General features: G+C 35.4%; 4 protein-coding genes across 6 annotated transcripts; 1 reads left to right on the forward strand and 3 right to left on the reverse strand.

The window, feature by feature from the left end:
- Window positions 1–3450: 3450 nt before the first annotated feature.
- LOC104231253 (large ribosomal subunit protein eL28z-like) lies at window positions 3451–5668 on the reverse strand. The gene is made up of 3 exons (XM_009784214.2): window positions 5387–5668; window positions 4896–5059; window positions 3451–3800 (listed from the first exon to the last, which is right to left on the reverse strand). The coding sequence occupies exons 1-3, from the start codon at window positions 5532–5534 to the stop codon at window positions 3681–3683; spliced, it is 432 nt and encodes a 143-aa protein (XP_009782516.1). The 5' UTR covers window positions 5535–5668; the 3' UTR covers window positions 3451–3680.
- Window positions 5669–6574: 906 nt separating this feature from the next.
- Window positions 6575–13336, reverse strand: LOC104231252 (uncharacterized protein At1g51745). 3 transcript variants are annotated; one of them, XM_070171317.1, is made up of 5 exons: window positions 13191–13336; window positions 12383–12683; window positions 9297–10225; window positions 7950–8174; window positions 6575–7847 (listed from the first exon to the last, which is right to left on the reverse strand). In XM_070171317.1, exons 2-5 carry the CDS (start codon window positions 12571–12573, stop codon window positions 7012–7014), a joined length of 2181 nt encoding a protein of 726 aa, XP_070027418.1. In that variant the 5' UTR covers window positions 12574–12683; window positions 13191–13336; the 3' UTR covers window positions 6575–7011. The 3 variants fall into 3 exon arrangements, with proteins under 3 accessions (XP_070027418.1, XP_070027416.1, XP_070027417.1); XM_070171315.1 differs by having other exon boundaries at window positions 6868–8174; XM_070171316.1 differs by lacking the exon at window positions 13191–13336 and adding an exon at window positions 12994–13176 and having other exon boundaries at window positions 6868–8174.
- Window positions 13337–19338: 6002 nt separating this feature from the next.
- Window positions 19339–24680, forward strand: LOC104231251 (uncharacterized). The gene is made up of 11 exons (XM_009784209.2): window positions 19339–19493; window positions 19951–20016; window positions 20109–20176; window positions 20409–20439; window positions 20551–20620; window positions 21513–21570; window positions 21859–21987; window positions 22662–22753; window positions 23197–23281; window positions 24257–24332; window positions 24411–24680. The coding sequence occupies exons 1-11, from the start codon at window positions 19487–19489 to the stop codon at window positions 24473–24475; spliced, it is 747 nt and encodes a 248-aa protein (XP_009782511.1). The 5' UTR covers window positions 19339–19486; the 3' UTR covers window positions 24476–24680.
- Window positions 24681–25334: 654 nt separating this feature from the next.
- LOC104231250 (jacalin-related lectin 19) lies at window positions 25335–26750 on the reverse strand. The gene is made up of 3 exons (XM_009784208.2): window positions 26660–26750; window positions 26341–26568; window positions 25335–25839 (listed from the first exon to the last, which is right to left on the reverse strand). Exons 1-3 carry the CDS (start codon window positions 26666–26668, stop codon window positions 25447–25449), a joined length of 630 nt encoding a protein of 209 aa, XP_009782510.1. The 5' UTR covers window positions 26669–26750; the 3' UTR covers window positions 25335–25446.
- Window positions 26751–26875: the final 125 nt, after the last annotated feature.

The following is a 26875-nucleotide window of genomic DNA, read 5'->3' on the forward strand; positions in this document are numbered from 1 at the left end:
ACATAAATAAGCATGATGCTGGAATCATATGCCACAAGTAAACTAGAGGTTTACTAAAACAAATATTAATTGGCATGACTGGTTGACCATCTCGGTTCAATTATGATGCGAAAAATTAATTAAGAATTACATTGACATATATTGAAGAATAGAAGATTCTTCAAGAATTCTCTTGTGCTGCTTATTCTCATGATATATCAGTTAAAGGTTGGGATTGAATCCTTTGATTTCTGGAAGGAATAAAAGGTGATATATATATGGGCCCAGTCACCTGCCATGTGAACCGTTTACTATTATATGATTTTAATAGATGCATCTATTTTATGGTCACATGTGCATTTGTTATCAACTTGCAGTTTGGTTTTTGCAAGATTGCTTGCTCAAATTATTAGAGCACAATTCCAGAATATAAATTATGATGATTTATCTTAATAATACTGGTTTAAATCCAAGTTGGTTTAGCAGAAATTATATGCCTCCAATTATAGCTAAATCATTGTTTATGAGAACAAAACTCCCAAAAACGAAATTTGGTATGAGATTTATTATTTAATATACAGCAGCATGTGTACGCATCTAGCCAAGTTATAAAAATTTCTCCCTATCACAATCGGTTCAGGGTCAGGAACAAAATAATTTCTATATAGAAATATGAATGTGCTATATGATTTAATTATGCCACCAAAATGCACAAAGATGAGTTCCCAAAGAAGGTTGGGAAATGTATTGGTGATCCCAACATTAGGGGAGAAAATGGGCAGCTGAGAAAGTGATACGTGAAATGAATTATTATGAATACATATAGATCCTCGTACAAGAAAATATGAACTTGAAGTTCAAGTGATAATTCATTTACAAATTATTGCCAGACGCATTTGCTGAGCCAAAGCTAAATGTCATATTTCAGCTGCTAATGCTCCAAATAGAATAAAGTCTATGAGGGACAAAGTCTATGGCACGTATGAAGTGTAACAGACCAATCGGTTCCAAAGATAAAACTCCTTGAAGAAGGAGAGGGGCAAATATTCAAAATAGTCATAATAAGGAGGCAAGTGCCCTAGAAGAGCACCACGACATAACACTTCATAAGACCTCATGGGAGAGGCTCAGGTACCTGAAAATAATGAAATAAAAAGATCTCAATAAGTTATGTCTTTATTAGGTAATAATGGAACCGACGTAAAGTGATCGTCGATGATATTGTTAACATAATGTAGCGCTCAATATTATTAATATTGACGAGGATCTTGAGCTCAAATCTGTCATGAAATTTGGACACATAAATGATTGGCCAAATGAAAAATAAGCAATGAAAATTGACTTCACTTGAAAAAATGTGAAGTTGCGTGGATAGTCCCAACACATGAAAGTATAAAGCCAATGGAGGTATAAATGTATTCTTGTGCAAAAAGTTCAAGTCGATAGACATACAGACGACTTGTGACACAAGAAAATAGTAAATATCCTCACATTGATTATATGGAGACATGTTCTCTTATGGTTGATATAATTATTTCAGGTTTTAATCTGGCAATACATGAAAACTTGATATGCGTATCATGGAAATTATTGAAGGATTAAAATTGTTTTGAAGCATATTAATGTTTCCAAGAAATTTATTAAATAAAGCTTCAAAAATTCTTATACGAATTGAAACAATCAGGGCGCATGTGGTATAATTGCCTGTGTGAGTACCTATTGAAAGAAGGGTACAATAATGATTCAATTGTCCTTGTATCTTTATAAAAAGATCTGGATTTGAATTTGTTATAATCTCTGTGTATGTTGATGATTCAAATATCATTACAACTCCCAGGCAGCTTCCTAAAGCAGTAGACTGTTTAAAGAAAGAATTTGAAATGAAAAATTTTGGAAAGACTTTTTGTCTTGGTCTACAAATTGAGTATATGAAAGATGAAATTTTTATCAATCAATCAGCATACACTAAAAAGATTTTAAAGCAATTTTATATGGATAAAGCACATCCATTTAGTACCCCGATGGTTGTGAGATCACTCGATATAAATAAAGATCCATTCCGACTTCATGAAAATAATGAAGAACTTGTTGGTCCTGAAGTACCATATCTTAGTGCAATTGATGCACTAATGTATTTTTCTAACACTACAAGGCGTGACATAACGTTTTCAGTTAATGTCTTAGCAAGATATAGCTCTGCTCCTACAAGGAGACATTGGACTGAAATCAAACACATATTGTGTTATCTAAAAGGAACTACCAATGTGGGCTTATTTTATGGCAATGATTGCAATCCCGATCTTGTTGGTTATGCCGATGTAGAATATTTATCTGACACACACAAGGCTTGATCTCAAACATGCTATGTGTTTACATGTGGAGGCACTGTCATATCTTGGCGATCGACTAAGCAATCAATCGTGGCTATTTCTTCTAATCATGATGAGATAATTGTTATTCATGAAGTAAGTCGAGAATGTGTATGGTTGAGGTCTACTATACATCTTATTCGAAACAAATGTGGTTTGAAGTGTGATAAACTACCCACAGTTTTGTATGAAGAAAATACAACATGCATAGCCCAATTAAAGGGAGGATTCATAAAGGAGTTAGGACAAAACACATTTCACCTAAATTATTATTCACACATGATCTTCAAAAGAATGGTGATATTAATTTGCAACGGATTCGTTCAAGTGATAATACGGCTGATTTTTTCACCAAATATCTACCGGCATCAACCTTCAAGAAACTAGTGTACAAGATTGGGATACGAAGACTCAACGATGTGAACTGATGATCTCATCAGGGGGAGTTAATACGCGTTGTACTCTTTTTCCCTTTCAAGGTTTTGTCCCATTGGGTTTTCCTTGCAAGGTTTTTAACGAGGCAACCAAAAGGCGTATTTCTAAATATGTGTACTCTTTTTCCTTCATTAGGATTTTTTTTCTCATAGGGTTTTTTTCCTAATAAGGTTTTAACGAGGCACATTATTTATGGACATCCAAGGGGGAGTGTTATGATAAAATCAAAATATGGTGGATGTCTACTCTTCCTCCATGATCTTTCTCTCAAATGGTTAATGACATATTCAATGACATATTTTCTATGTTCCATGACATATTCCATGACATATTTTCTTCACTTTTCATACCTATATAAAGGCTTTGTAATAGATAGCAAAATACACACAATTGAAGAAGAAAATCTCTTCCTTCTCTCTATCTCTATTCTTGTTCATGTTTTACTAAGTTACTTTTATTTCTTGTTCATGCTTTACTAAATTGCTTTTATTTCTTGTTCATGCTTCACTAAATTGCTTTTATTTCATAACAATATTCGCATTTTGGTGCTTTATTCACATAAAATAATACTAAAACATATAGATTTAAAACCGGCAATTTAGCTATTTTTACTTAAGGACATGCAAAAAATTATACCAGATGCAAAAAATAAAAATAACCACGCAAATGGAAGTGACGCGCATTTATAAAGCCCCATGTCCATACATTAATGTTAATAATCTTTTTAAACTGATAAAGGAAGCCAATATTTGCTCAAGAGTCAAAACTAGAAAAACAGTGTTCTTGCCAATAGCTACCTCAGAAAGAAATATAAGATAAAATTCTAACACAAAACTTTGGTACTTAAAGGACCATGCGTTGCAAGTCACACGCCATAGCATTTCCTAGCATGAAGTCTTAAGCCTGCCTGTTCTTCTTCTTAACACCTGACTTGGCAACCTTGAGACTCCTGTTCACGGCACTCAGCCTTGCAAGGGCTGCCTTCTTCAGATCTGGCCTGTAGTAGTTGTCTGCAACCTGTATAATTAGCTATGTTAAATATCTTCATACAAAATGTGAAAATAGACAAGGCTGAGATAACTATTTAACAAAGACAAATTAATGTTCAGAAGTAGTTACTAGAAGTAACCTATGGAAAAGCTAACTCATGCAATACAGTAAGAACAGACTAGAAAATAGGATTAAAAAACATAATGTGACAGACATAACAATGAGAAAAACCTTGGCAGATAAAATATTACACAAGTATCTCCCAAGAAAATTGAAGGCAAATGGGAAAGAATAACAACTCAGTCAAAATGATTCATGTGCAGTCTGCATATGGATCCTTGACAAAAGAACTAATTCTCAAAGCTAACAACCAACCATTACTTCAAACAAAGCAACTGCTACATTATTTAACAGGACATCAATATTAGTATTCAGAAGTATTCACCAGAAGTAATCTCCAGAAAACCTTAACAACTCGTGGAATACAGCAAGAACTGAGAACTAGCAACTAACACATCAGAAGGCATAATGGGAAAACCCTGATAAATTAACATTTTAAATATATCTCCAAAGAAAAAGGCAAACGCAAGAGAACAATAGCAACTCATCATAATGTAGTACTACTGTCTTTATTCCAAATATAGACCCTGACAACCTATTTGGTTTGGACTATTCATCTGATCACTTCAAATAACCAAAATAGTCCATCAGGCACTATATAAAAAAGATAACTAATTCTCAAAGCTAACCAACCCTTACTTCAAATGTGACTATTATCAACGTAACTAATTCTCAAAGCTAACCAACCATTACTTCAAATGTGACTATTATCAACGATTTATATTAATTCAAGGGTGTAGACTCTAAATAATCAAAATAATACGCAATCCAAAGTCCAAACACATAAAACCCTTAACCTTAATAAAAAGGACAATGACAGATTCTGGAGAAAAGTTCAACCTCAAAATTATGAAGGTGAGAAATCCTAACACATCTCTGTAAGCACAAAAATAGAGAAGCTATCGAAATTTGATTTGATGACAAACACTGCAAGGATACAAAGTCACCATAATGCTGTTTGGCTACAAACAATTACATAGCAAATAATCAAGGGAAACCAACCTGGTTGGTTACAGCCTTGGTCATTCTGCGGAATTCCTTCTTCATCACAGATTTGTTCAGCAAAGTTGAAGGCTTGTTTTGCTTCTTGGTCTTCGATGTGGCAAGCAACACAGACTTATCTTTCCCCTCAGCCTGGATAGTCACAGTTTTCTTGTTTGCTAGGCCTAAACAATCATAACACCATAAAACAAAATTCACTTCACGTTAATTTAACCCATGCCAAATATGCAACAATAATCCAAACAAGCTGTGAATTAAGCAAACCTTTCCACAATTAAAAACAATACCAAACATGACAGACCTCAACTTCAATTAAAAAACCAAATGTGTACACTATGAAAATCCTAAATAACATTCGAACGACATATGACAAATTGCATGTAAACCATCAATCAATAGATAATTTTAACGGATTGGAATCAACGAAACAAAATCCTGATCTATAAAAGCAATTAGACAATTTTAAGAGGTACAAATGTAAGGGGACTAACCAGAGTGTTTGTAAGAGTGAAGGTTGTAAAGATTGTTAGGTTCTTTGCTGAAAACAACACCGGCGGTACCATTACCGAACTCCTTAACCAAAAAGGAGTTGTTTTTCTTCACGATCTCCCATACAAGTTGCCCTGGAACTGTTGTCATTTCCACTAACTGAGAGCCTAGGGTTTTGCTTTGACGGCGGTAGAGGAAGATGTTGTGAACTTAAGATCGCAAAAGTGTGTAAATTTTGCATTATATATTGGCATCTAAAAGCCCTTAGGCAAGGAATTGGACGGGCCTGAACATTTGAATTTACGGAAATGGCCCATTTTCTCCTTGTAAAAATGACAATATATAGCCGCTATATATGTAAAATATATAGTAAATTTTATACATTTTTGCGATTACTATATATAAATAATTTTGATCGCGGGCTAGAAGTGATCTTTGCTCTATCTTTTTCATTTTTTCTTTCACGTATAAACGCTCTCGAGAGAAATTAATTTAGTCCAAACATACGGTCATTTATGATGACAAATTCTTTAATTATTTTATATTAATTTTAAAAAAAAAAAGGTAGGAGGAGGAATTGTATATGTAACAGTTGTCATGCCTATTAAAGAGAGTCTAATATAAATTTATTATTTTTAATTCCTTTTAATTTGTTTGAAAGTGTGAATCAATAATTTACTTTATTTTGTTTGGTATAGCGAACTAAAACAATTGTGCCCCTCCTTATCCAATTTTGGATGTCTAGGGGGATAAAAGGTTATCTATATAAACTCTAAGATATTGCTAAAAGTACTTTAAAGCCAAAAAAAAAAAATGTAAAAGTGCTTTTGAACACTTACAAGCAAATTTATCATAAATGACCCCATTAGAGTTTCTAGTTTTTACTGCCAAAGAGAAGAAAACTAGTCTAATATCATCGTGAAATTGCAACTACAAAACCTGGTTCTCAAATCCATACGCATTTCTCCTTTGCAATTGCAATGTAGCTACACATTACTAACATTATCACACGCAATCTAGCGACATAAGTAAATTCACATAAATTTAAAGAAGTTCCAGTTGATCCAAAACTGAATTCCAAGTGTTGCAATCTACATACAGATGACATAACGTGCCACCATCTCACCACATAGAAGTGACATTGCTTCTTGCAATGAGAATGTCCCTTCCCCAACGCTTGAAATTCCTCGTTCTACATCAAACTAGGATCTCAAAACTAGGATTTCATTCTCAAAAATGAGGCTCAGTTCTCAACGTCTCAAAATACAAAATAGATAGACGGGGAAGAGATTTTAAATGATGCACTGAAGTAGCCAGTGCAATCTGTACCATAAATATAAAAAGCATAAAGTTATTAACCCTCTAAATCAAAGTCGAAAAATTGAACCAATCCTAATCAGACCACCATTTTTACACCTCACCTAACGTTACATTATATACACCAGACAAAGCAACCAATCAGCAGAGTTCCCCCAGCACCACATTTTCCACAACGGTGATCACACCCTGTTATTGTACAAAAAAGATTCAACTCGAGAACCCAGACTGGGCTGCTAAAAATCAGAATTCCTACAGAACAAATCCTCATAGTTCACTACTCTGGCCTTTCCGGTCAATGGAGCATCATTCAACCGATGCTTGGTATAATAGAACGGTGGGCAGGTCGTACTGAGCTATTTAATGCTTCATTTATCCTACTGAACACTATTTTCAGGGGGACACAAGCTACTGCAGGGCCTTTAAGCTTCTCTACTACAGGTTTCTTCTCTTTATTTTGTTGGTGAGAACCAGTTAAGGAAGACAATTTTCTAATCTTCTTTGAAAGGAGGCCGTTTTTCCTCGTCTTGGGTGACTTAGTTGGTGAACCACGAGGTTGCACCATGTGATGCCTAGTCGATATCCTGGCCGCCAAACTTGGCTTGGATTCATAATCCATATCCGCACCTTGCAAAGCTGAGTTGTTCTCACTGTGATCCTCATCCAAGTCATAGCTGCTGCTATAGCACTCAGATCCACTGACTAGCAGATTATCACAAAAGCCATCATCCAAGACTTCAACTGTGAGAGGGTGACCTATGATAGGCTGACCATTCAATTTGCTCATTAGAGAAATATATGGAACATGCTGTGGACGATAGCTGGCTTTGACCTCAAGATTAACATCATACAGTGAAGAATCAGCTATGTGGTGCCTAAGAGAAAAATCTGATGACTCATACTTGGGGTTAACTGTATATCGAGACTGGCGATAGGGTAGCAACCTCTGGGGAGCTAGCAGCTCAGCTGTTGGCCCCTTCATACGAGCCTCTCTGAGAGAAACATTCCTGCCCCAACCTCGCAACTCATCCACTATGGATCTTGTTTCGGACTGAGGCGTAGTTGTTGCTGATTTCGACTTTAAACGATATGTCAAACTCTCTGAAGCATGGGAACCGCCAGTATTATAGCAACCAACTTTACGACCTGGAGAAAGAGGGAATGCATCAAGATCCATAGCAGTCAAATATACATTTGATTCATCTTTTAAGTCTCCGTGTTTTACAGAATCTTTCTTTGTAATCTTACTTGTCTGCCTCGAATTCCTCTTTCCTTTCAACTGCCACTTTGAAGTTCCTTTCTCCATCCTCTGGCTAAAACATTGGAAATCGTCACTACCAGAACTAGTAGAGTCTGAGTCATCAAGCTCCTCACTCCCAAACGACATAGCTTCAACTTGGCTGCCCTGGCTAGGCTGTGCCCCAACACCACCTTTAGCCTTCTGAGATGTACAAGACATTATAGGAGACAAGCCTGTGTGGAGAAATAAAGAACATCAGCATACACAAATAACAAGAACAACAATCCAATGGGGAAAAGGCAGACATAGATAGATCAGACAGCAGAAGAGCAACCATGTTAAATCAGAAATAAAAAACCGGAAAAAGGAACAATAAACAGCGGAAGAAAAGCTTTTTTAACATAACTTCAGAAATCATTGGTGAAAAAGCTACTAGAAACCCATAACGTTGATAAGAGAAGAAATTGAAAACAAATTCACGTACAAAGAAGTGTCATGACAAGTTCTCCCACTGAAAAGGTATCCTCAATACAAATCAAAAGAAAAAAATATTTTTTTTGGGAACAGTTGCATTAGAAGATAAGTTCTTAATCCAAGTTCGACAATGAGAGTTTAGAAATTTTTCTAGAGTGAGATCTAAGAAGTCCAAGACGTGCGGAGGCTGGTGTATCAGGTTTTGTATATAACACATTAGAGTGTCATGAGAAAACATGAGACAGAAATGGGTGCTTCTACTAATTAATCTGCCGAACTCAGCCACAAACCCCAACATGAAGTAGAGAAGAAAACTGGAAGTATGAGAGAGTCCCACTCTAAGTTAAAACTCTTATAATGCAAACCAACTGCGAAGTTAAGAGGAATGATTCACCAAAACTACCACACCCAAAATCTACCACTTCAAATCACTTAAACTAAGTCGTGTCTTATGCCAAAGAACAAAGGCCAATGGGGCTTCCATGAGACCTGGAGCACATTAGTTTTGGGTCTTCCATAACCAAAGGGAAGGGAAATCCTATTGCATATAAACCTTCTAAACCATATTATGCAGTATGCACAGACGTTATCCACCCTAAGATTCCATGGTTCTAAACCACGTTTTTTAACAATTAATGTATCAGTTGACAAATATATTTATTGTTTAGTATCGTCCACTTAAAGACAGACCCATTGGAATCGAGGCACACGTCTTAGAACCTTCACGCCTACACTATAGCACCACCTAAGCTTGCCAAATGGACAACCTAGCTTTAACTAAGTGCTAAGCGGACCTCAAATGAGCCTTTAATAACACTGCTACTCCAATGAAATTTTAAACAGTACAATGCAAAGAAATTTCTGCTACTGCACATGAATACCTGCAGAATGCTTCTCTTCTGTAACTAAAGGCACATCAAACAACCTGTCAGAAGAGCCATTCTCAGACAACCCCAAAATGCTGGAAATTTCACTCTCTTTCTGTTTGCATTTAACAAGGGAAGAATCATGAGCGTAGCCAAATACATTCAATGGTTTCCCATTCCCACAAGTAACTGAGATATTATCTGTGTCGTTATTGAGTACAGCCGGGGAACTTTTCCCTGACTCTATAGATTGTAACCCATGAACTTTGCTTTCAGACACCCCTGCGAGAGTAGAGCCAGTTGGACTAGGAAGTTGTTCACACATTATAGGAACAGACACCATTGCTGTACTCTCCAAAACCTTTGTCAAGGGTCGGCGACGGTTCTTTCTCTTTAAAAAATCATGAACATGTGCCACCTGAGATCTCTTCCTTTTCAGAGATGACACCACACCCATCCCCAGGTCATCAAGTCCTTTCATGCGCTTACTTCCCTCAGTTCCATCATCCTCTGAGTCATTTGGTGTTCTCCTCCGTCTCCCACACACAGGTTGCTCATTAGAAGCAATTACATGATTTGGCGCCTCAAATGATACACCAGATTGAGATAATTCTTGAGCAGAATTTGAATTATCTTCTGAACTAGTGAGTTCCTCATCTAAATCCTTACCATCTTCATGAGGATTAGATGAAGTATGTGAGTCTTCCATGGTATGATGCTCTCCATCTTCTTTATCTATTCTTGAGAAAAAATTTGGATGGTCTTTCCCGAGACGAGCATTTTCAATCTCTAGAGCATGAATAATGGCATCCTCTCTTCGAGCATATTTGACAGCCTTTCTTGAAGAGTTAGCAGCAGCAGCCTTAGCTTTCTCAATACATTCATCATACTCCCCACAACGAAAGGCTTTCACCCGTTTAGATTTTTCAAGATTATACCAGTCCCTGAAACAGCAGCAATTACTAGACCTTTTTATCAAGAATCGAGGAAAAAGGAAAAGGAAAATATTCACTTCCACAGTTGGTACACTCCTTAAAAAGGGAGGGCAAAAATGGAACGAGAAAGAAAAAAACAAGTCCATTCAAAAGAAAACAAAGATGACAAATACTGCTATAAGAGAAAGTAAAACACATGAGTGAAAAGGAACACCATATATCTGAACTGCGGAAGTATTAGCAGGTTAAAAGATAGCAAGGAAACTAATGTCAACTTTTCTTGGCAGCCCAATAATTAGCAAGGAAAGTAATGTCTCCGTAACCGGGAAAAACGGGTGCAACTACAAAAAGGACTAAGATGCTTTTAGTATCCAACAAGAACTTTGAGCCACTTGAACCAGTTTTAATTTGCGAGGAACATGTAGAACTGGATTCTGCAACAGAAACAATCAGGAGTAAAATGGCTCTGAATGACTTCTTACTGAGGTAGAACCGCAATTAGGGAACATATAGTAATCTTAGCTATCTTGATAACTCAACTTTTACCAATAGAAGGAAGACTCCCCATATGAATGCTAGTCTGGTTGGAAAGTTGATAAAGCCGTCAGAGAGGAAAGACCGGGAAGCACCTCCTGCTCAAAACTTCCCCATATTCTTTTCTTTTGAAAAAGATGATCCCTGCTTGTATCTTTTGGGGTGTCTGGACAAGAATCACAGATGTTTTGATGGGATATCAACTCAAACACACACACTTAAGTCTAGATGTCTCCTTTGGTTATTTAGTTGGCAGTGTTTATCCCCTGTAGATCCCCTTTACGCATTTTTATGGCACTAATATATCATCTCCTATTGCTTTTTTGAGCCGAGGGTCTCCTGGAAACAGCCTCTCTACCCTTCGGGGTAGGGGTAAGGTCTGCGTACATATTACCCTCCCCAGACCCCACTTGTGGGATTATACTGGGTCGTTGTTGTTGTTGTTGTTGTTTTGCTTTAGCCTAGTATTTTTTCTTTTCTTTTTTTGGGTATCAAAGCTTACTCTTTCCCTCTCTCTTGTACTTCTTGCATCTTCTTGATGCCTTTTTCTATAAAACTCATTACTTCATCAAAAAAATAAGGAAGATTCCCCATATTGCCAAATAAGATCCTGCACGTCACATACAGATATGACAAAACGCTTACAACACTAGCAAAAGTCAAGAATCAACATTGTTACTTGACAATAGCCAATAAACACCTGAAAACCTAGATCGCACGGTTTACATTAAACTTTTCAAAGCCAAAAACTGTTGTACGTACCACATAAATGGCACAAGCAGTATAGACCAGTTCACAGCAAAGAAAGTACCATAAGAAAGCTAAATTGAAATACTAAAACATTAAGTAATAGAAGCAGATGGAGTTACCTAACATTCCAAAAGTCTGAACGCCTCTCCACAAGAATCAGTAAGACCTAACCGTAAGTTATTCTGTAGGTTTCATATTTTAATTGCCAGAAGTAGTTCCCACAATTTCTTGTTTCACGACATGGTAATTAGGTTCGTTAGCTTAGTTCTATTATAGGTGGAAAGTAAATTGGCACACACTATGTCTAATATTTTTGTTCCAAAACAGACACTACAAGTCCATAACTATGCGACTTCTCTGCACGAGGAACCTTAGCAGCTACAGGAATGAATGAACCACACACTCGCCAACTTCTTCCCTGCAACCAACTCTAGAACATGAATTCTCCATTCATTTTAATTTTACTTCATCGTCAAAATTTTACTCCTGATGATCCATATTATTTGTCTTTTAAGGTTTTTGCATATTCCTATGATCTGATCCAAATCCTAAGCACATAAAGCATCAACCTAGCTCCACAGAGGAATCTAATGTCTTTTTATCCATTTTTTACAAGTTTAGGAGTAGGAACTATAATTACGATTAATGCGAGAGACTGCTAACCACCTCCCCTTCAAACAAATGGCAAGGAGAAAGTCTCATACTAAGATAAATAAATAATGCACCCAAGGGTGTGGCCTGGTGGTTAGTGAAGAGGGTTACAACCATGAGGTCTTAGGTTCAAATCCCAGCGGAGACAATCGCGCAGGCGGGCCACAACACCACAGTTATAAAAAAAAAAGATAAATAAATAAGACAAAGGCAGTGAAAACAAGAACTTACACACTGGCATCTTCTCTGCCAAGGAGCTTAACAGGAGTGCCTGATCTTGGTGAAACAGAACAACTCTGAGGTAACTCATCTGGGCCCAAAATCCGACCAGGCCACCACGACCCATTTCGCCTGCGGACCCACACCAGCCCACCCACCGACGCATCAATGGCTTTGGCACTTGACTCACCCGAACTCCCCATTTCCTCTTAAAAGAATGCAGGGGATAAAATAGTAAAAAATCCCCAAATTCAGTCAATCCACAGCATTCCTCCTAAACATCCAAAAACCCCTACAAAAATCACCTCTTTTCCTGTCATCAAAAAATCCACATAGCTTTTTAAACCACAGAACAAACAAAAAACAGTTTAAATTAACGGATTTTTCAGAAAGAATTGAACCCTCACATGCAACAAAAAAACCCAGGTATATAAAGCATTAAACAAAAAATCTCCAAAAAAAAAAGGAAAGAATAACAAAACAAAACAGATTGAAGGGTTTATGCGAGAGACAGATAGATCTATCCGAAAAAAATAACAACGGGAAAAAAAAACTTCGATTATGAATAGGATTGTTTCCCCTTATTTTTTTCCAAAACTATATGTACAATAAACAAAACCCACCTCCCTATTTATTTGGATTTTAAAGTCCTTGTGTTTTTTCTTGTTTCGCTCTGGAGGACATTGAAATTTTAGTTCCAGCGAAAGAGTACAAGAAAAAAGAGAGTGAGGTGTCCGCCGCAGAGAAGAAGTTGATGAACAATGGTAGCAGAAAAGAGTGACTTCTCTGTACGAACAAAAATAAAAAGGATCCAACGTACCCTTTTGAGTATCTTCCTTTATTTCCAAAACAGAGAGAAAGAGAGAGAACCGTCTTCACACGCACACACAAACGAAAGAGAGCGAGCGAGAGAGAGAGAGAGAGAGAGAGTTTTGTGTTTTTTTCTTGTGTGGATTAATATTTCGTAATTATTTTTGGAGTTTGAGGTGATAATAATATAATAATAATAAACAGAAAAGGGAAAAAAAAGTGTTACGATTCAGCATGACAGGAAGTACGCTAAGATATCTACACCTCTTTACTGTGTATCTCTTCGTGGGCCCCGCTATTGATCGAGAAAACGTGCCCTCTATTTTGTCATAATTGCAATAACTTCCCATGTGAACTGAGTAAATTGTTACTTTAACCCTTAGCTAAAGCATTGATGCTGTCTTAGAGCCCGTCTGGACTTTTCGAATTTTTTTACTTTTTTTAAAATTAGTATTTGACCATAAAATTTTTAATTTTCACTTGAAAATAAATTTTAATTTTTTTTGAAAATTTAAAAAACTTCAAAAGGCTATTTTTTTAAATTTTCACTCATATCACTCACAAACTTAAAACAACTCAAAATTATATTCATGTTCAAACACAACTTTAATTTTCAAATACAAAAAAACAAAATCATTTTTTTTGGAATTTTACAATTCTTATGTCCAAACGCCCACTTAGTGGTTGAACTCAAATCTGAGCCATTAATCATCCACTGCCTTCTGATTAGAACCACTAGTTTTTGAGCCAAAGTTTTATACATGAATATTTTAGCAAAATTTAATTCAAGTAACATAATTGAAGTAAAATTATACGAAAGGAACATGAAAGGTAAAGCATATTTGATTCTAAAAATATTACGTTATAAAGTCAATTTTTAATTTATTCTTTCATTGTTAGGTCGAAGAAGAATTGGAAAAAGGTGATTAAGCAAAATATGGTGTTGCTCCAGCTCACTAAGAACATGACCATGGATAGGAAGGTGTGGAGGTTGAGAATAAAGGTAAAAGGTTAGAATAGGTCGCCTAGCGTTGTTCTTGTTTGTAACAGTAACTTTAGTACATGAGTTAGTGTTATTTATGTATTTTCGTATTCCTCCTTCTGATTAAAATATTCAATTTTAATATTATATATTTGTATTTTTACTTCGGGTTTATAATTGGTGTGATCGTTGTTGTCCTTCTTTTTATCTTTCCTAAGCCGAAGGTCTTTCGATAACAGTCTTTCTGCCTTTCTGAAAGTAGAGGTAAGGTGTGCACACATACTACCCTCCTCAATCCCTACTTGTGGGATTATACTGAATCAGTTGTTGGTATTGTTGTTTTACTGTATTATTACTGTCGAAGAGGACTTTCATACTTATAATATAACTTGTTTCTTAATTTAATAATTAACTACCTCCACTAATTATTAAATGAAATTTTTTCCTTGCCAAAAAAAGGAGCTAATCTCTCATTCCAAAGTATCGTCAATTTAGACTTTTAGAATCTAAATGTTAAGTTCTAATCATGCTTTTGGTTTTTTTTCTTTCCTTCAGATAAAAAGAAATTTACGTTATGCTATTGCTTAATATTGCTTTTGAAATGTTTTGAAGTAAAGAATTAATCTATATGATCTAAATCCTTCGATAGAGAAATGACTCGCCAAAAAGTGTAATAGTACTGGTAAAACTAACCTAAACTCATTTGATCTGTTCAATTTGCTCAAGTTTTAATGGGTTTGGGCTGGAATATTTTTAAAACAACAAATTAACTTATCAAAAATTATTAGCTCAAATGGACCCGTGATGATACCTAATCTTGACCCAAATAAATGCTCAATCATAAGGTTCTACATTAACTCATGTTCTAAAAAATATTTTTCAGACCCCACGTATGAGATTAAGAGCCCGTTTGGACATACAAAAAATTTCCTTTTTTTCAATTTTTTTTTTGAAAACAATGTTTGGTTATCCTATTCTTACTAGTTTTTTTCTTTTTCACTTGAAAATCCTTTTTCAATTGAAAATGGGAATTTGCTAGTTTTTAGTTTTACAGATTTACCCTATATTTTTAAAATTTATAAAATGACCCCATCAGTTTTTCATCTTTGGCAGATACATCTTTGGAGATTGATGGTAGAACATCGGTCCTAGTTGATACTTGAACTCTGCCTACTGGAGGTTTGATTATATGGTTATGAGAAATATATGGCTATGCATGCTTTTGCACCTTCTCTGTGTGTTAGTAGAATTAGAAAATGTGATATTAATTTTGCATCTTCTATGTATTGCAGTAAAGCAGAATATGATAACAGTTAAACAATAGCATTTTAATTGTTTATTTTACGTGGGATAATCAAATTGGGGTGATTTTGATATTTTTTATAAGTTGTGGAGTATAAATCATGTTTCATGATTTTGAAAAATAAAGACATCCAAATATGTTGCAAAAATTATAACCAAACACAACTTCATCTTCAATTCAAATTTTAGTGAAAATCCAAATTTGAAAAAAAAAATTGGAATTCATGTCCAAACGCCTACTAAGATGGGTTTGTTATTGTTGTTGTTGTTAGTGATGGTGGAAAATACTTATTTTATTAAAATGAAAGAAAATACTTTTTCCATGTCATAAAAAGAAAGTGTTTTGTTGAAAGGAAGAAAAAAAACTCTATATACAACATTAAAAGAATTTTTTTTTTCTACAACATGAAAGGAAAGTACTCTTTTTATGAAAAAAAAATATTTTTTCTACATCATGAAAAGAAAGTACTCTTTTTTGTTGAAACAAAGGAAAATACTTTTTCTACTATATGAAAAGAAAATACTCATTTCATAAAACAAAAAAAAAATACCTTTTCTACATTATAAAAAGAAAGTACTTATTTAATTGAAATGAAAGAAAATATTTTTTCTACCATAAAAAGAAGATATTCATTTTGTTGAAATGAAAAAGAAAATACTCTATCCACAATATTAAAACAAAGTATTCTAAATAATATTTTTATTTTGGGTGGGATCAGGGGTTCGGGAATAGGGTGGGGGTTCGGGTGGTGGGAGGTGGATTGAGGTGGGTGAAAAGTTTTAATTTTTACTTTTTTATTTTTTTTATATTTATTATTATTATAAAATGAAGAACTATCAAATAAAATTCTAAATCTAAATTGAGGAAATAAATCATTTGGCATGAATTGACATATATACAAAACATAATATATTTTTTTTATATATGCTTGTTTAAAAGTTAAGAATATTGCAAAGATTTAGATCAATTTGGGCTGGTTGGATTACAACTTATTGTTTAACACATCTTGACCCAACCCATCTTAACCCAACTGAACTTTGGTCAGGTTAGACAATGATTCATTTAAGAGAAATGTTCATAAAGCACTATCTTTTAGTGGTAATTAGCTATCTATAAATATCATTTGCTATATTACGGATTGTAGATACGTTTTCTGTTGTTATAAGATGTATTAGATGTATTTAAGCTACTGTATTCATGAATACAGTAGCAAAAATAGGCGTGAATCAGAGAAGTCCAGCTAATCAGTTGTTGTATTCGAGTGTATTCGACTGTATTTATGGCGTGAACACATGGGATTACAGCTGGACATATTATTGTATTCGACTGTATTCATGGCGTGAAACAGGGAATTGCACTGTTTTTAAACGGAAAGTGAATCAATTAACATAATAAACTCTTAATATAACTCAACAAACTCATTTATAACACACAAATTTTGTATTTTCTTGTATAAAAAAGATTCTCAACCAAAAAATACCCCAAAAACATAGCAATCTTCAGAAAAGTTATATAATACATCTAAATACATAAATTATATTAATTAAAAAAACATATGAATACATTCATGGCATATAGCGAGACAGTGAATACAATGAAATATATAGAATATAGCGGGATACATTGAAATGCAATGAAAAAAAAGATAGTGAATACAATGAAATGCACGGAATACAGCGAGATACATTGAATTACAATGAAAAAAAGACAATGAATACAATGAAATACATAAAAATACAACGTGATACGTTGAAAATACATTGAAATATATTAACAGAAAATCAAGTTGCTCAGTCCCAAACTCCGTCGTCTTTGTTCAAGAACAAACCCTAATTTCCGGCGAATCCACCGTCGAGTAAAAACCCTGAATCTCACCAAAAAGGCCCTTCGTCTTCAATCAAGTGCCCTTCGTATTTGATCAAATATGAAGAGCCCTTCGTAACAGAAAATCAAGTTGCTTCCGACCCTTTGTATTCATTCAAATGCCCTTGTTCTCTTGTGAGCATAGTCAACAGATATCCAAAATCAACTTCTGATGTAGATACTATTGTAAATAGGGTTGGGCATATATCGGGTATAGCCGATAACCCCAACCGATAAAAGCTTATTGGGGTATCGATATAGGGTAATCGGGTTAATGGTTCAGTAATGATTTTGCATTTTTTTACTATTGGGTTATCGGTTCGGGCCACGGGTTGCCCAATTTCTTAACGGGTTAACCGATAACCCAATAAAATTTAATAAAATTAAGATTTTACCCGATTTCTAGGGCTCCATTCTCTTTTTTTCTCCTAATTTTCCCAGCCACATTCAAGATTGAAGTTTTAATGTTCACTCTTTAGACTCTGATTCAATTTATGAACAGTTCTTCTTCAAATTTCAATGTACAACCACATTCTTAGAATCTTAGCGTAAATTCGTATTCCAAAATTACTTCTTTGTTAAGAACAAATTTCGTTTCTTTCTTTTGAGTTTTACAGTAGAGTTCGATAATAAAAGTATATGATTTTTGATTGTTTTCGATTCTTTATTTTGTGCTCATATTTTAGTACTATGTTTGTACTTTTTAATTTTAAGGTGAAATTGCTACTACTTTGTATTGTTATTAATGTATTTGGATTGTTAAAGAATTAACACTATTTCAGTTGTGTTTGGACAACTTTTGAATTATTAGTACCCTCATTGCTCTTGCTACCATTGGACTCTTGAAAGTGATTGATCTCTTGATTATAGTTTGGTAGGAACCCAAAAAATTATAATTTATGTTCCTGTTAACTAATATTCCTAGTGAAATGGAGATGGAATCCTAGTTGGAGTTGTAGTATCAATTTTTGAGATTGCACGGGTCATGAATTTGTCAAAATGAAACATTCTTCAAATATTAGTTGTGGCTAGAACGCAGAATTGGGTAATATACTATATGTGAATTCTTCTCTTTTTTGCTTAACTCTAGATTGAGTTCTCTTATCGGGTAAACCGATAACTGAACCGATAATGATCGATAACCGATTAACCGATAACCGATAACTAATATCTTGTCGGTTTGGTTATTGGTTTATCATATTTGTAAACCGATAATCGATATGCTAAACCGATAATATTTATAACAGAACCGAACCGACCGATGCCCACCCATAATTGTAAATGGCATTTTTTGTGAGTTCTCTTTTCTCTTCCTTTTGTTTTTTTCTTTTCTGGATTTTATTCCCAAGCGGTAGCAATCTTATTGTCTTTTTTATACTTATCATGTTTTGTGGGTACTCTATAACACTTGATTTTGGAATTATTACAGGGAAGAAATGATGACCTGTCTAGTCCTCTCATTCATGTTCGGTTTCGATGCTCCAAACACTCTTCATCAGAATGGGGGAAGAGAATGTCATGTATCAAAGTAGAGAAAGAAAGAAAATAGTGTAACTGAATAGCGTATTTAGTGGCTTAGGGATATGAGGTAACCAAAATTATATATTTTACTATAAACATTAAAAGATATCTATAGAATATAATTTTTTTAAATGGTATTTATTTAAAATAAATAAGGTGTTAACCTTTGCTATAAGAGGTAAAAATTCATTCATTTAATGAATCAATCCATACTGATCAGCCCAAATACAACCTAAACAACCTATTTGCCACCCCTAATTGTACCATCATAATTGACAGAGAGAGGATTTTGTCCCCATAAAATAAATTAAGTGAGGTGCTTTATAATAGTGCAAACCATATGGACTTAAGTGCCACAAAAAGAAACCACAAGGAGGCTTTGATAATTACAAAGAGTTGACTTTAGCAGCCTTTGAGATAAACGGCTCTGATTAATCATGATCACTGTTATAATTAAATGGTCCTTTTAACCCTTGGCTGGATTCATTTGACTGAAATTCAAATACGACGGCGTAGCCTACTATTTGGTCCTCGTGGTAGAGCTCTTTAGGTTTTCTTCTACTGCTTTGTATCCAACTGTATTTACTAGTTCTGATCGCGAAGCAAGAGCTAGCGAGAAATTAATTAAAGAGCAACCATGACAGGTAATTTCCCTAAAAGATTTGATTTTCACACAAATTTCAGCTAATTGAACCTCAATTTCTTAATATTTCTATTCAATGAATGAGCTGTTGCTTTATAAATGAAAGATTTTAGTATCCGAGCTATTCCACTACTCTTTTGATTCATTAAAGAGCAAGAATGGCAGGTAGTTTGCCTAAAAGATTTGATTTTTCCTACAAATTTGAGCTTATTGAACATAATTGGGCCTTTCAAATTAAGATTGTGTATGGCCACATTTTATCTGTTCAGAAAAGTAAAAAATAATGAAAATTGATTCTTGATTTAATTTGGCTATGAATTTAGTCTTCAGACAGACCCTGAGGATATGCTAGGTATATGTTATGCGGATTTTGAAGATGTTGGTTTATCTACAATTGAATTGAATTCATTGAGTGCAATCATCATAATTAAATCCATCTTATTAGAATTTTGGACTAGACTATGCGCAGGAACAAGAGATGGAAATCGAGGCGTTGGAAGCAATTCTTATGGATGAATTCAAAGGTTTACGACTATCCTTGATGATTCAATTTGTAGGTTCGTCTTGCTCTCTGTTTTGAAACTCATCAGATAACTTTATTGTGTGGTTCTGCTAGAAATCCACTCCAGTGAAAGCGGGCTAAACACTTCAAATCGATGCTTCCAAATTACTATTACTCCTCAGGTACATGGCAATCTTTGCGATAGTGTATTACTTGACTATTAAGATTGATGATGAATAGACTAATGTAGTGGCGGAGGGCCGGAGTTATTTTATAAGTAATCGATCTTTTGTTTGGAATTGTTTATTATTGTACTAGCTCAAAGGAACTAGACATCTCGTGACCCTTCATTAGTGTTATTCATGCCTTTTAATTACTATTATCATACTTCTCACATTGTTGCTTTTGGCACAGGAGGATGATGAAGAATCTACATACTCATCAGGTTTTGCTATTTGTCTCGCAGTTATTTCCTCTACAGCTCTCTTCTTTACTTCTTTTTCTGTAAGTATATGAACTCTCACTAACAATGATTGCAACCAAATTGTTGCTGCAGTTCGATTGGCTTTAATATTTTCACACACAGAAAAATATCCCGATGAACCTCCACTTTTGAATGTCTCAAGGTAATTTTAACCTTGCACTTGGATGACCCATCTCAGGACCTGTAGTCTTTTCTTTGTTTGGATACACTGTTATAAATGCTACATAACAGAGGGAAATATCCTTTGTGCTCTTTTGTGCTTGTAAGTGGAATTGGAATTTTACCCCTATTTCAACATATCACATGTCCTTTATGTAGTTTATCTGCGAAAATGACAAGCAGTAAGTGAAACTAAATAATCAAAGACAAAGAACTCAGTTTAATTGGCTCTGGATAGTAAAGTGTGGAGGTCGAGCTTAGGGTTGTAGGTTAGGACGGAGTAGAGCGTTTTTCTACGTTGTTTCGGGGCGGGGCTAGGCTGATAATGTTTTGCCTTGGGTTGTTGTTGGTTTATGTAGTTTCCACACTATTTTCTATGGCATTATTACTGGTTATTGTTATTGCTTTTACATCTATTTTCTATTTCTTACAATGTTGATATTATTCTGGCTTCTGTTGTTGTCACTGATCTACTGTCTATTGTTTATTGTTTATTTTCTTCTTACTGAGCCGAGGGTCTTTCGGAAACAGCCTCTCTACCCCTCCGAGGCAGGGGTAAGGTTTGCGTACACTCTACCCTCTCCAGACCCCACTCTAGACCCCACTTGTGGGATTTTACTGGTTTGTTGTTGTAAAGAACTTAGTTTAATGTGGTTCAGCAAGCTTACATCCATAAGCGAGTGATCTATTATTGACTGTGCACTTGACACGGTTTACAAGCTTCTCTAATATACTTAACATCATATCTGTTAGTAGCGATCATTTTTCTATCAATATAACAGCAGTTACCTAGCAGCAACCTTAATTTTGCTTTATTATTTTGATAAGCAACTTTGTGCAATTGATACATTTAAGAGATCTTCTTGATTTTTTAGTTTAAAAGGAATCCAATCTGGAGATCTTAAGATCTTGAAAGAGAAGCTTGAACAAGAGGTATGTTTTCAAGCCCCGATCTTATGCCGTGCACTTTTGATTTTTTTTTTTTTTTTTTTTTTTTTTAAGTATTGTTTCTTCTGCTAGTTAAAGAATCTGGCCGATTATTGTGGCAGTGACTCTGACCCTACCCACTACAGCCCAAAAGAAGCCCCTATCCTCTCTTTCCTGTCTTTAGCATTTAGCTACTGATGTAGAATGAATTATGGAAATTGATGAGTGTTGTTCTTTTATCTAAATCAAGCACTTGTTTTTTATGACTTCTTCTCTGAATGCTTGCATTTGAAGGCTGTTGAGAATCTTGGCATGGCCATGATTTACACATTGGTCACATCAGCTAAAGACTGGCTATCTGAAAGATTTGCTGAAGAAACGGGAGCCGAAGATGCTGAAGATGATGAAGCCAAAAAAGAGGAAGTATGTTATTTGTCCCGATTGAGCTGTAGCATGTGAATCAGTTTTCATTAGCTGCAAACTTGGAAAGTCATAAGTCAAAGATTTCAGTGATTTTGACTCAAGAATTGTGAATTGCCCACAGCTTCTATTGGACAGACAAAACTAGGTTACTTTAGTATGATTTTGATAACTTATCCACTGAATAAGAAAAGGAAAAGGGGGGGGGGGTGTAAAGGCATGTTTTGTTCTGATAGTACTTGGAATCAGGCTCCAATATATATTCTTCTAATGTCACTTAATAAGTTGAGCTAGAAATATAACTTGTGTCTGGGTTTTAGAAGGGACAGTCAGGCCAGGATATTAGGATGTACTTGAAATCTAGCCAAAGTTGTCTACGAGCGTAGTGACTTTTGCAAGTTTGAGCTTGAAAGTGGTAAGACAGTAATAAGACTTGAATCTGCCTGTATCTCAGTCAAGGTAGTCGGAGGCTACCAACACTTCAAATCTTCACTTTTGTTAGTTAATAATTTCAGCAAACCTTGCGGATCTAGCTTGCATGTTGCATCTACATTTTTATAAGCAATTCTGTGGTGCTCTATTGAACTACCAACTGGAAGATCTTCTGTTACTTGTTGTTTTGATTGATTGGCCTGGAATCGTGATCACTTAATTGTTATTATTCATTTGACTTTTAGGTAATTGTACCACATGGAGAACCAGTTACCATCGATACATTCTTGGCATGGAGGGAAAGATTTGAAGCTGAACTAGCTTTGGAAAGAGCCAAGTAAGTTTCTTGCATTGGCTTCTCAACCAAAGTATTATCACTGGAAGTGGGTTTTCTTCATCCAATAAAACTAGAAGGATTACACTTTTGGAAATTCCAGCGAAGCTGCATACAGTTAAAATAAATCATGAACTCCAAATATGTGAAAATCTTGGGCAACTTTAGGGGCACTTTGTTGCCAGAGGGAAATGTTTATTCTTTTTCTTCTCTGTTGAGTGCAGAGACTTTTAAACAGGGTTGTGGGTCGGAGATGTTAGGAATCATTCAACTGACGAAGCTGTAGACAGAATGTACTGATTATGACCATATGTTACCTCTTAAACTCCTTACCTTTGAACTTTTCTGCTTTAGAAACTTGTGGCTAGCCAACTACTTTTCAGCATTTCCTTTTGTCCAAATTTGGCTATTATGCTCCTGATGTGCAACCATATATCAACGTTCAGGTTAATGCCAGATTCAGCACTTAATGCTCCAAAGGAAAAGAAACTGACAGGGAGGCAATGGTTTGAAAGTGGAAGAGCCAGTGGGGTAATTTATTCTTTCGTGTAGTTGCTATTTCTAAGTTTATAATGAAGTTGTGCTATTTTAATCTCGCTGATGCTTGCATTGCTGAATTGAAATTTTCTATTGTCCACCAAATTAATTTGAGTCAAAGAGGACAGCCTCATTTATAATTTCAACTTTCTAGATAGTGTCCAGAGTTCCATAAAGACTATCCCACTACGGGAGGCTGTCTCTTCTTTTTTTGGGTGTTCAATAAATGTGAAGACATACTCCACTTGTGGGAATATATTGGGTTTGTTGTTGTAAAAAATGTGAAGACAATGGAGTTACTCGGTACCTGTGCTGGTGGGAGGTAGCATGTATCCTTTGAATTAGTCGAGATGCACGCAAGCTGGCCCAGACACCATAGTTATTAAAATTAATGTGAAGGCAGTGTTACTGGGCAAGATCCAGTTCGTCTTTGCTAAATAGCATAGCCAAAGACATTGAAACAAGGGCATTGATGTTTTCCTGAATTCAGTATGATTGAAATTGTACGATGCAAGTAATAGAAACGCCGTGCCTTATTTTTATGAAATGCTTTAATGTGATCTGAGTATTTGCTCTATTATCCTTTACTTTTGTGTTAAAACCTTTTGGTGTAGGTGGGGGCTATGGTTATGGGGCTCATTGTCACGACCCGGTCTTTACACTCATAGAAAAGACCCTGTATGATTAAAGTGCTGCGCTGTGCCCTTTTCCTTTTCCTTCCGATTAGTCCAGCTGCTTATAATGTTCCCTGACCATACGTTAATTCAAACGCTAAATATTATACTGCATTCAACTGCATTTTTGAATGTTTGTAAGTCAAAAGTGTTTGGTGTACGTAGTGGTAACTCCTTCGAGTTGGGTGTGAGGTCCTGTTACTGTATAAGCTGCTTAGGCAAGGCTGTGGGTTCATAATATAGTTATGTGTGGCCGTTGCTAAACAGTTTTCTTTTCTTTTTTGGTTGTCAACAGAAAGCTGCGGCAGCTATTGCTGAAGAATCTGATGAAGACGAGGATGATATTGATTTTGATGATGATGATTTTGAAGGTCAATTTTCTTGTTCTTGTTTTCTTCTGTTTATTTGTTTCTGAATCAAATTAACATGTTTTTTTTTGGTGTGGACAGATGATGAAGAAGATATGCTTGAGCACTATTTGGCCGAGAAAACAGATTCATCCTCTCATTCTTGAAGAAGAGCCAGTTAAAATAACTTAAGTTTATACTGAACGCAGAAGTATTATTTCGCTCATTCCTTAAGTGTTGTAATGAGGTAATTGCAGGTTATACCTGTGCCGGTTTTGGCCCTAGATCAGACAGCATGATTACTAAACATACGTTTACGAAGAGACAAATAGAGTTTTTTGATTTATCAAAAGATTTTCTTGTGCCGTGCAATTTAAATGTTGCTCATCTGTTTCCTGTTGGTTTATTATATTCATCTCTCTCGGTTGAAGAGGAGTGGGGAGAGATTTACTAATATACTGGTAAGAGATCAAGACTGAAAGGAGCAAGAGTAAGCATGTCTTGCCTTGACAAGTAGAATGCTATAGGTGGTTCAGGTGCTTTCTTGTGTATAAATAGCAAAATTGCATTCTTAAGTTTCTTTATCTATTTTCCAAAGTTTTCGTCTAAGGTCGTCAATCGTGGAAACTTCACATTTTCATTCATGTCTTTTACGCAAAGAAGGTTGTGTAAGCTTGTTTCATGTTTTAACACTTCAAAGTTATGAGTGTTTATGTCAAAATGAGATTTAAGCCTTTTAAACAACTGGTGTAAATGTTGTGTAAAGGGGTTAACAAAAGGTAAATAAAGCTGAAATTGCTACCAAAGGGTGGCCTAGCGGTTGAAAAGTTGAAGCGAGTAACTTGGATGTTTAAACCTCAATAGAGGCAATACAAGGTGAATTCTTCCTATCTGTCTAAGCTTAGGTAGTATCGTTATCAATGTTGTGTTGGTAGGAGGTTGCAGATGTCCATGTATCAACTAAGATTCGTGTAAGTTTGTTTAGATACTACCATTATAAGAAAGAAAACAGTATCTAAGCGAAAGTATATGAAAACTTCGACTGCAATGTATATATCATTTTACTTGAATCTTTCAGTACAGATAGTTTAGTTACAGTCTTACAGACGCGAACGAATGTAAGCAGTTTTCATATGCCTTATTTTTTGGAATACTTGGTTTGATCCTCATCTCCACCTTTGTAGTAATAAAACTTGTTTTGGTCATCTCCATATCTGTAGTTCAAAGACACAGAAGATGCGAGTTTTTTCAGCCTTTGTTGAGCCATCTGTAAGACTGTAGTAGTCTTTACTTTAGCAATGTAACAGCAAATAGCATCTAAATACCACCCGCTTCTCCCCTTGAAGCCTACAATCTGGCCACCTTCCATCGGCAGGGAGAATCGCGTTCCTTCTTCAACTCCAAAAGGTCCAAATGTTCTTCTGTTGCTGCTAACGGTGAGGGATCGTATCACAGGACTGCCACCATAGACCACTGGACAATAGTAGCCGCTAACGCCCGTCAAGTATTCTCCTGGAAATTGCAGCTTAATCTGGAAATGAAATTCACTTAAAGCATTAAGTTTCATAGTAGTAGCACACTTTAACAGCAAAATGCTAAACTTTTGTTACGTTGAGTTAACACCCGAGGTTCACTTTCTTTAACATAATATTAGAGTCAAACTCTTTCTTATTGTAGTTTTATCCAACGAAGGACTCCATGTAAACATGCTATATTATCCGCAAACCAAATGATCAGTCCTAAGAATGGGAAGGGATGTGTTAGTGAGTACATTGTTATCTTTATATGGTCTTGGGCAATCTTTGTACAACAACAACGACCCAGTAAAAGTGGGGTCTGGCAAGGGTATTGTGCACACAGATCTTATCCCTACTCCGATGAAGTAGAGAGGCTGTTTCTTGGGCAATCTTTGTCTCTTGAACTAATTTTTAGAGTTGAGTAATGTAACTAATCTGCTAAAGTAAATGAAACACTATACTGATTCTTTATATTATCAGTGTACGTAGCTAAAATCCATAGAATAAATTATTACCTGTGCAGTTTTACTACCTCCAACTCCTCCATGCTTCTCTGCTTTATAAGGCTTGCCATTTTGGTCATAGACCACAGTCATGGAGTCTATACAAAGAGAATAGACAAGGGTAATTTCTCTCACTCCAGTGAAGCCACCATCGTCCCACGGGCTTCCACCATGACCACCCCATGGTCCAACAACGATCCTCTTCTTTACTTCGTCTGCTTGCTCCTTCCCAACCGGCCTCTACACACATGGGAAACATTTTTCGATAAGTGACTTCCATCGTATCAAATACATCCAAAAGAGAACAACTTTTAAACTCGAAATAACTTACCATGTCCATCCCCGAAAATGCAAAGATAGACGCCAATAGCTGATTTAGTTGCTTTCAAGAAAGTATTACTCATATATAGAGGCAGAAGCCATTGTTGTCTTGTCTACTTCTGTAGCAGTACGTATCTGATTCCCATTTTTATCATTCTTCAGAACCTTAGCTTTTCATCTTTTCTAGTGATTTGGCATTAATTGAGATGGTACAAATCTTATCATG

This window comes from Nicotiana sylvestris, chromosome 3 (genome assembly GCF_000393655.2).
Source record: "Nicotiana sylvestris chromosome 3, ASM39365v2, whole genome shotgun sequence".
In the NCBI taxonomy this organism is placed as follows: domain Eukaryota; kingdom Viridiplantae; phylum Streptophyta; class Magnoliopsida; order Solanales; family Solanaceae; genus Nicotiana; species Nicotiana sylvestris.

Coding starts and splice junctions, on each gene's coding strand:
- LOC104231253 (XM_009784214.2), bottom strand. CDS start 5,534: ATGACAACAGTTCCAGGGCAACTTGTATGGGAGATCGTGAAGAAAAAC. Junction 5,060..5,386: donor TCACTCTTACAAACACTCTG/GTTAGTCCCCTT, acceptor ATGATTGTTTAG/GCCTAGCAAACAAGAAAACT. Junction 3,801..4,895: donor CCAAGGCTGTAACCAACCAG/GTTGGTTTCCCT, acceptor CTAATTATACAG/GTTGCAGACAACTACTACAG.
- LOC104231252 (XM_070171315.1), bottom strand. CDS start 12,573: ATGGGGAGTTCGGGTGAGTCAAGTGCCAAAGCCATTGATGCGTCGGTG. Junction 10,226..12,382: donor GGCAGAGAAGATGCCAGTGT/GTAAGTTCTTGT, acceptor CTGCTGTTTCAG/GGACTGGTATAATCTTGAAA. Junction 8,175..9,296: donor AGAAGAGAAGCATTCTGCAG/GTATTCATGTGC, acceptor TTCTCCACACAG/GCTTGTCTCCTATAATGTCT.
- LOC104231251 (XM_009784209.2), top strand. Junction 20,017..20,108: donor TCTTATGGATGAATTCAAAG/GTTTACGACTAT, acceptor TGGTTCTGCTAG/AAATCCACTCCAGTGAAAGC. Junction 21,988..22,661: donor ATGAAGCCAAAAAAGAGGAA/GTATGTTATTTG, acceptor TTTGACTTTTAG/GTAATTGTACCACATGGAGA.
- LOC104231250 (XM_009784208.2), bottom strand. Junction 25,840..26,340: donor GAGGTAGTAAAACTGCACAG/GTAATAATTTAT, acceptor TTTCATTTCCAG/ATTAAGCTGCAATTTCCAGG.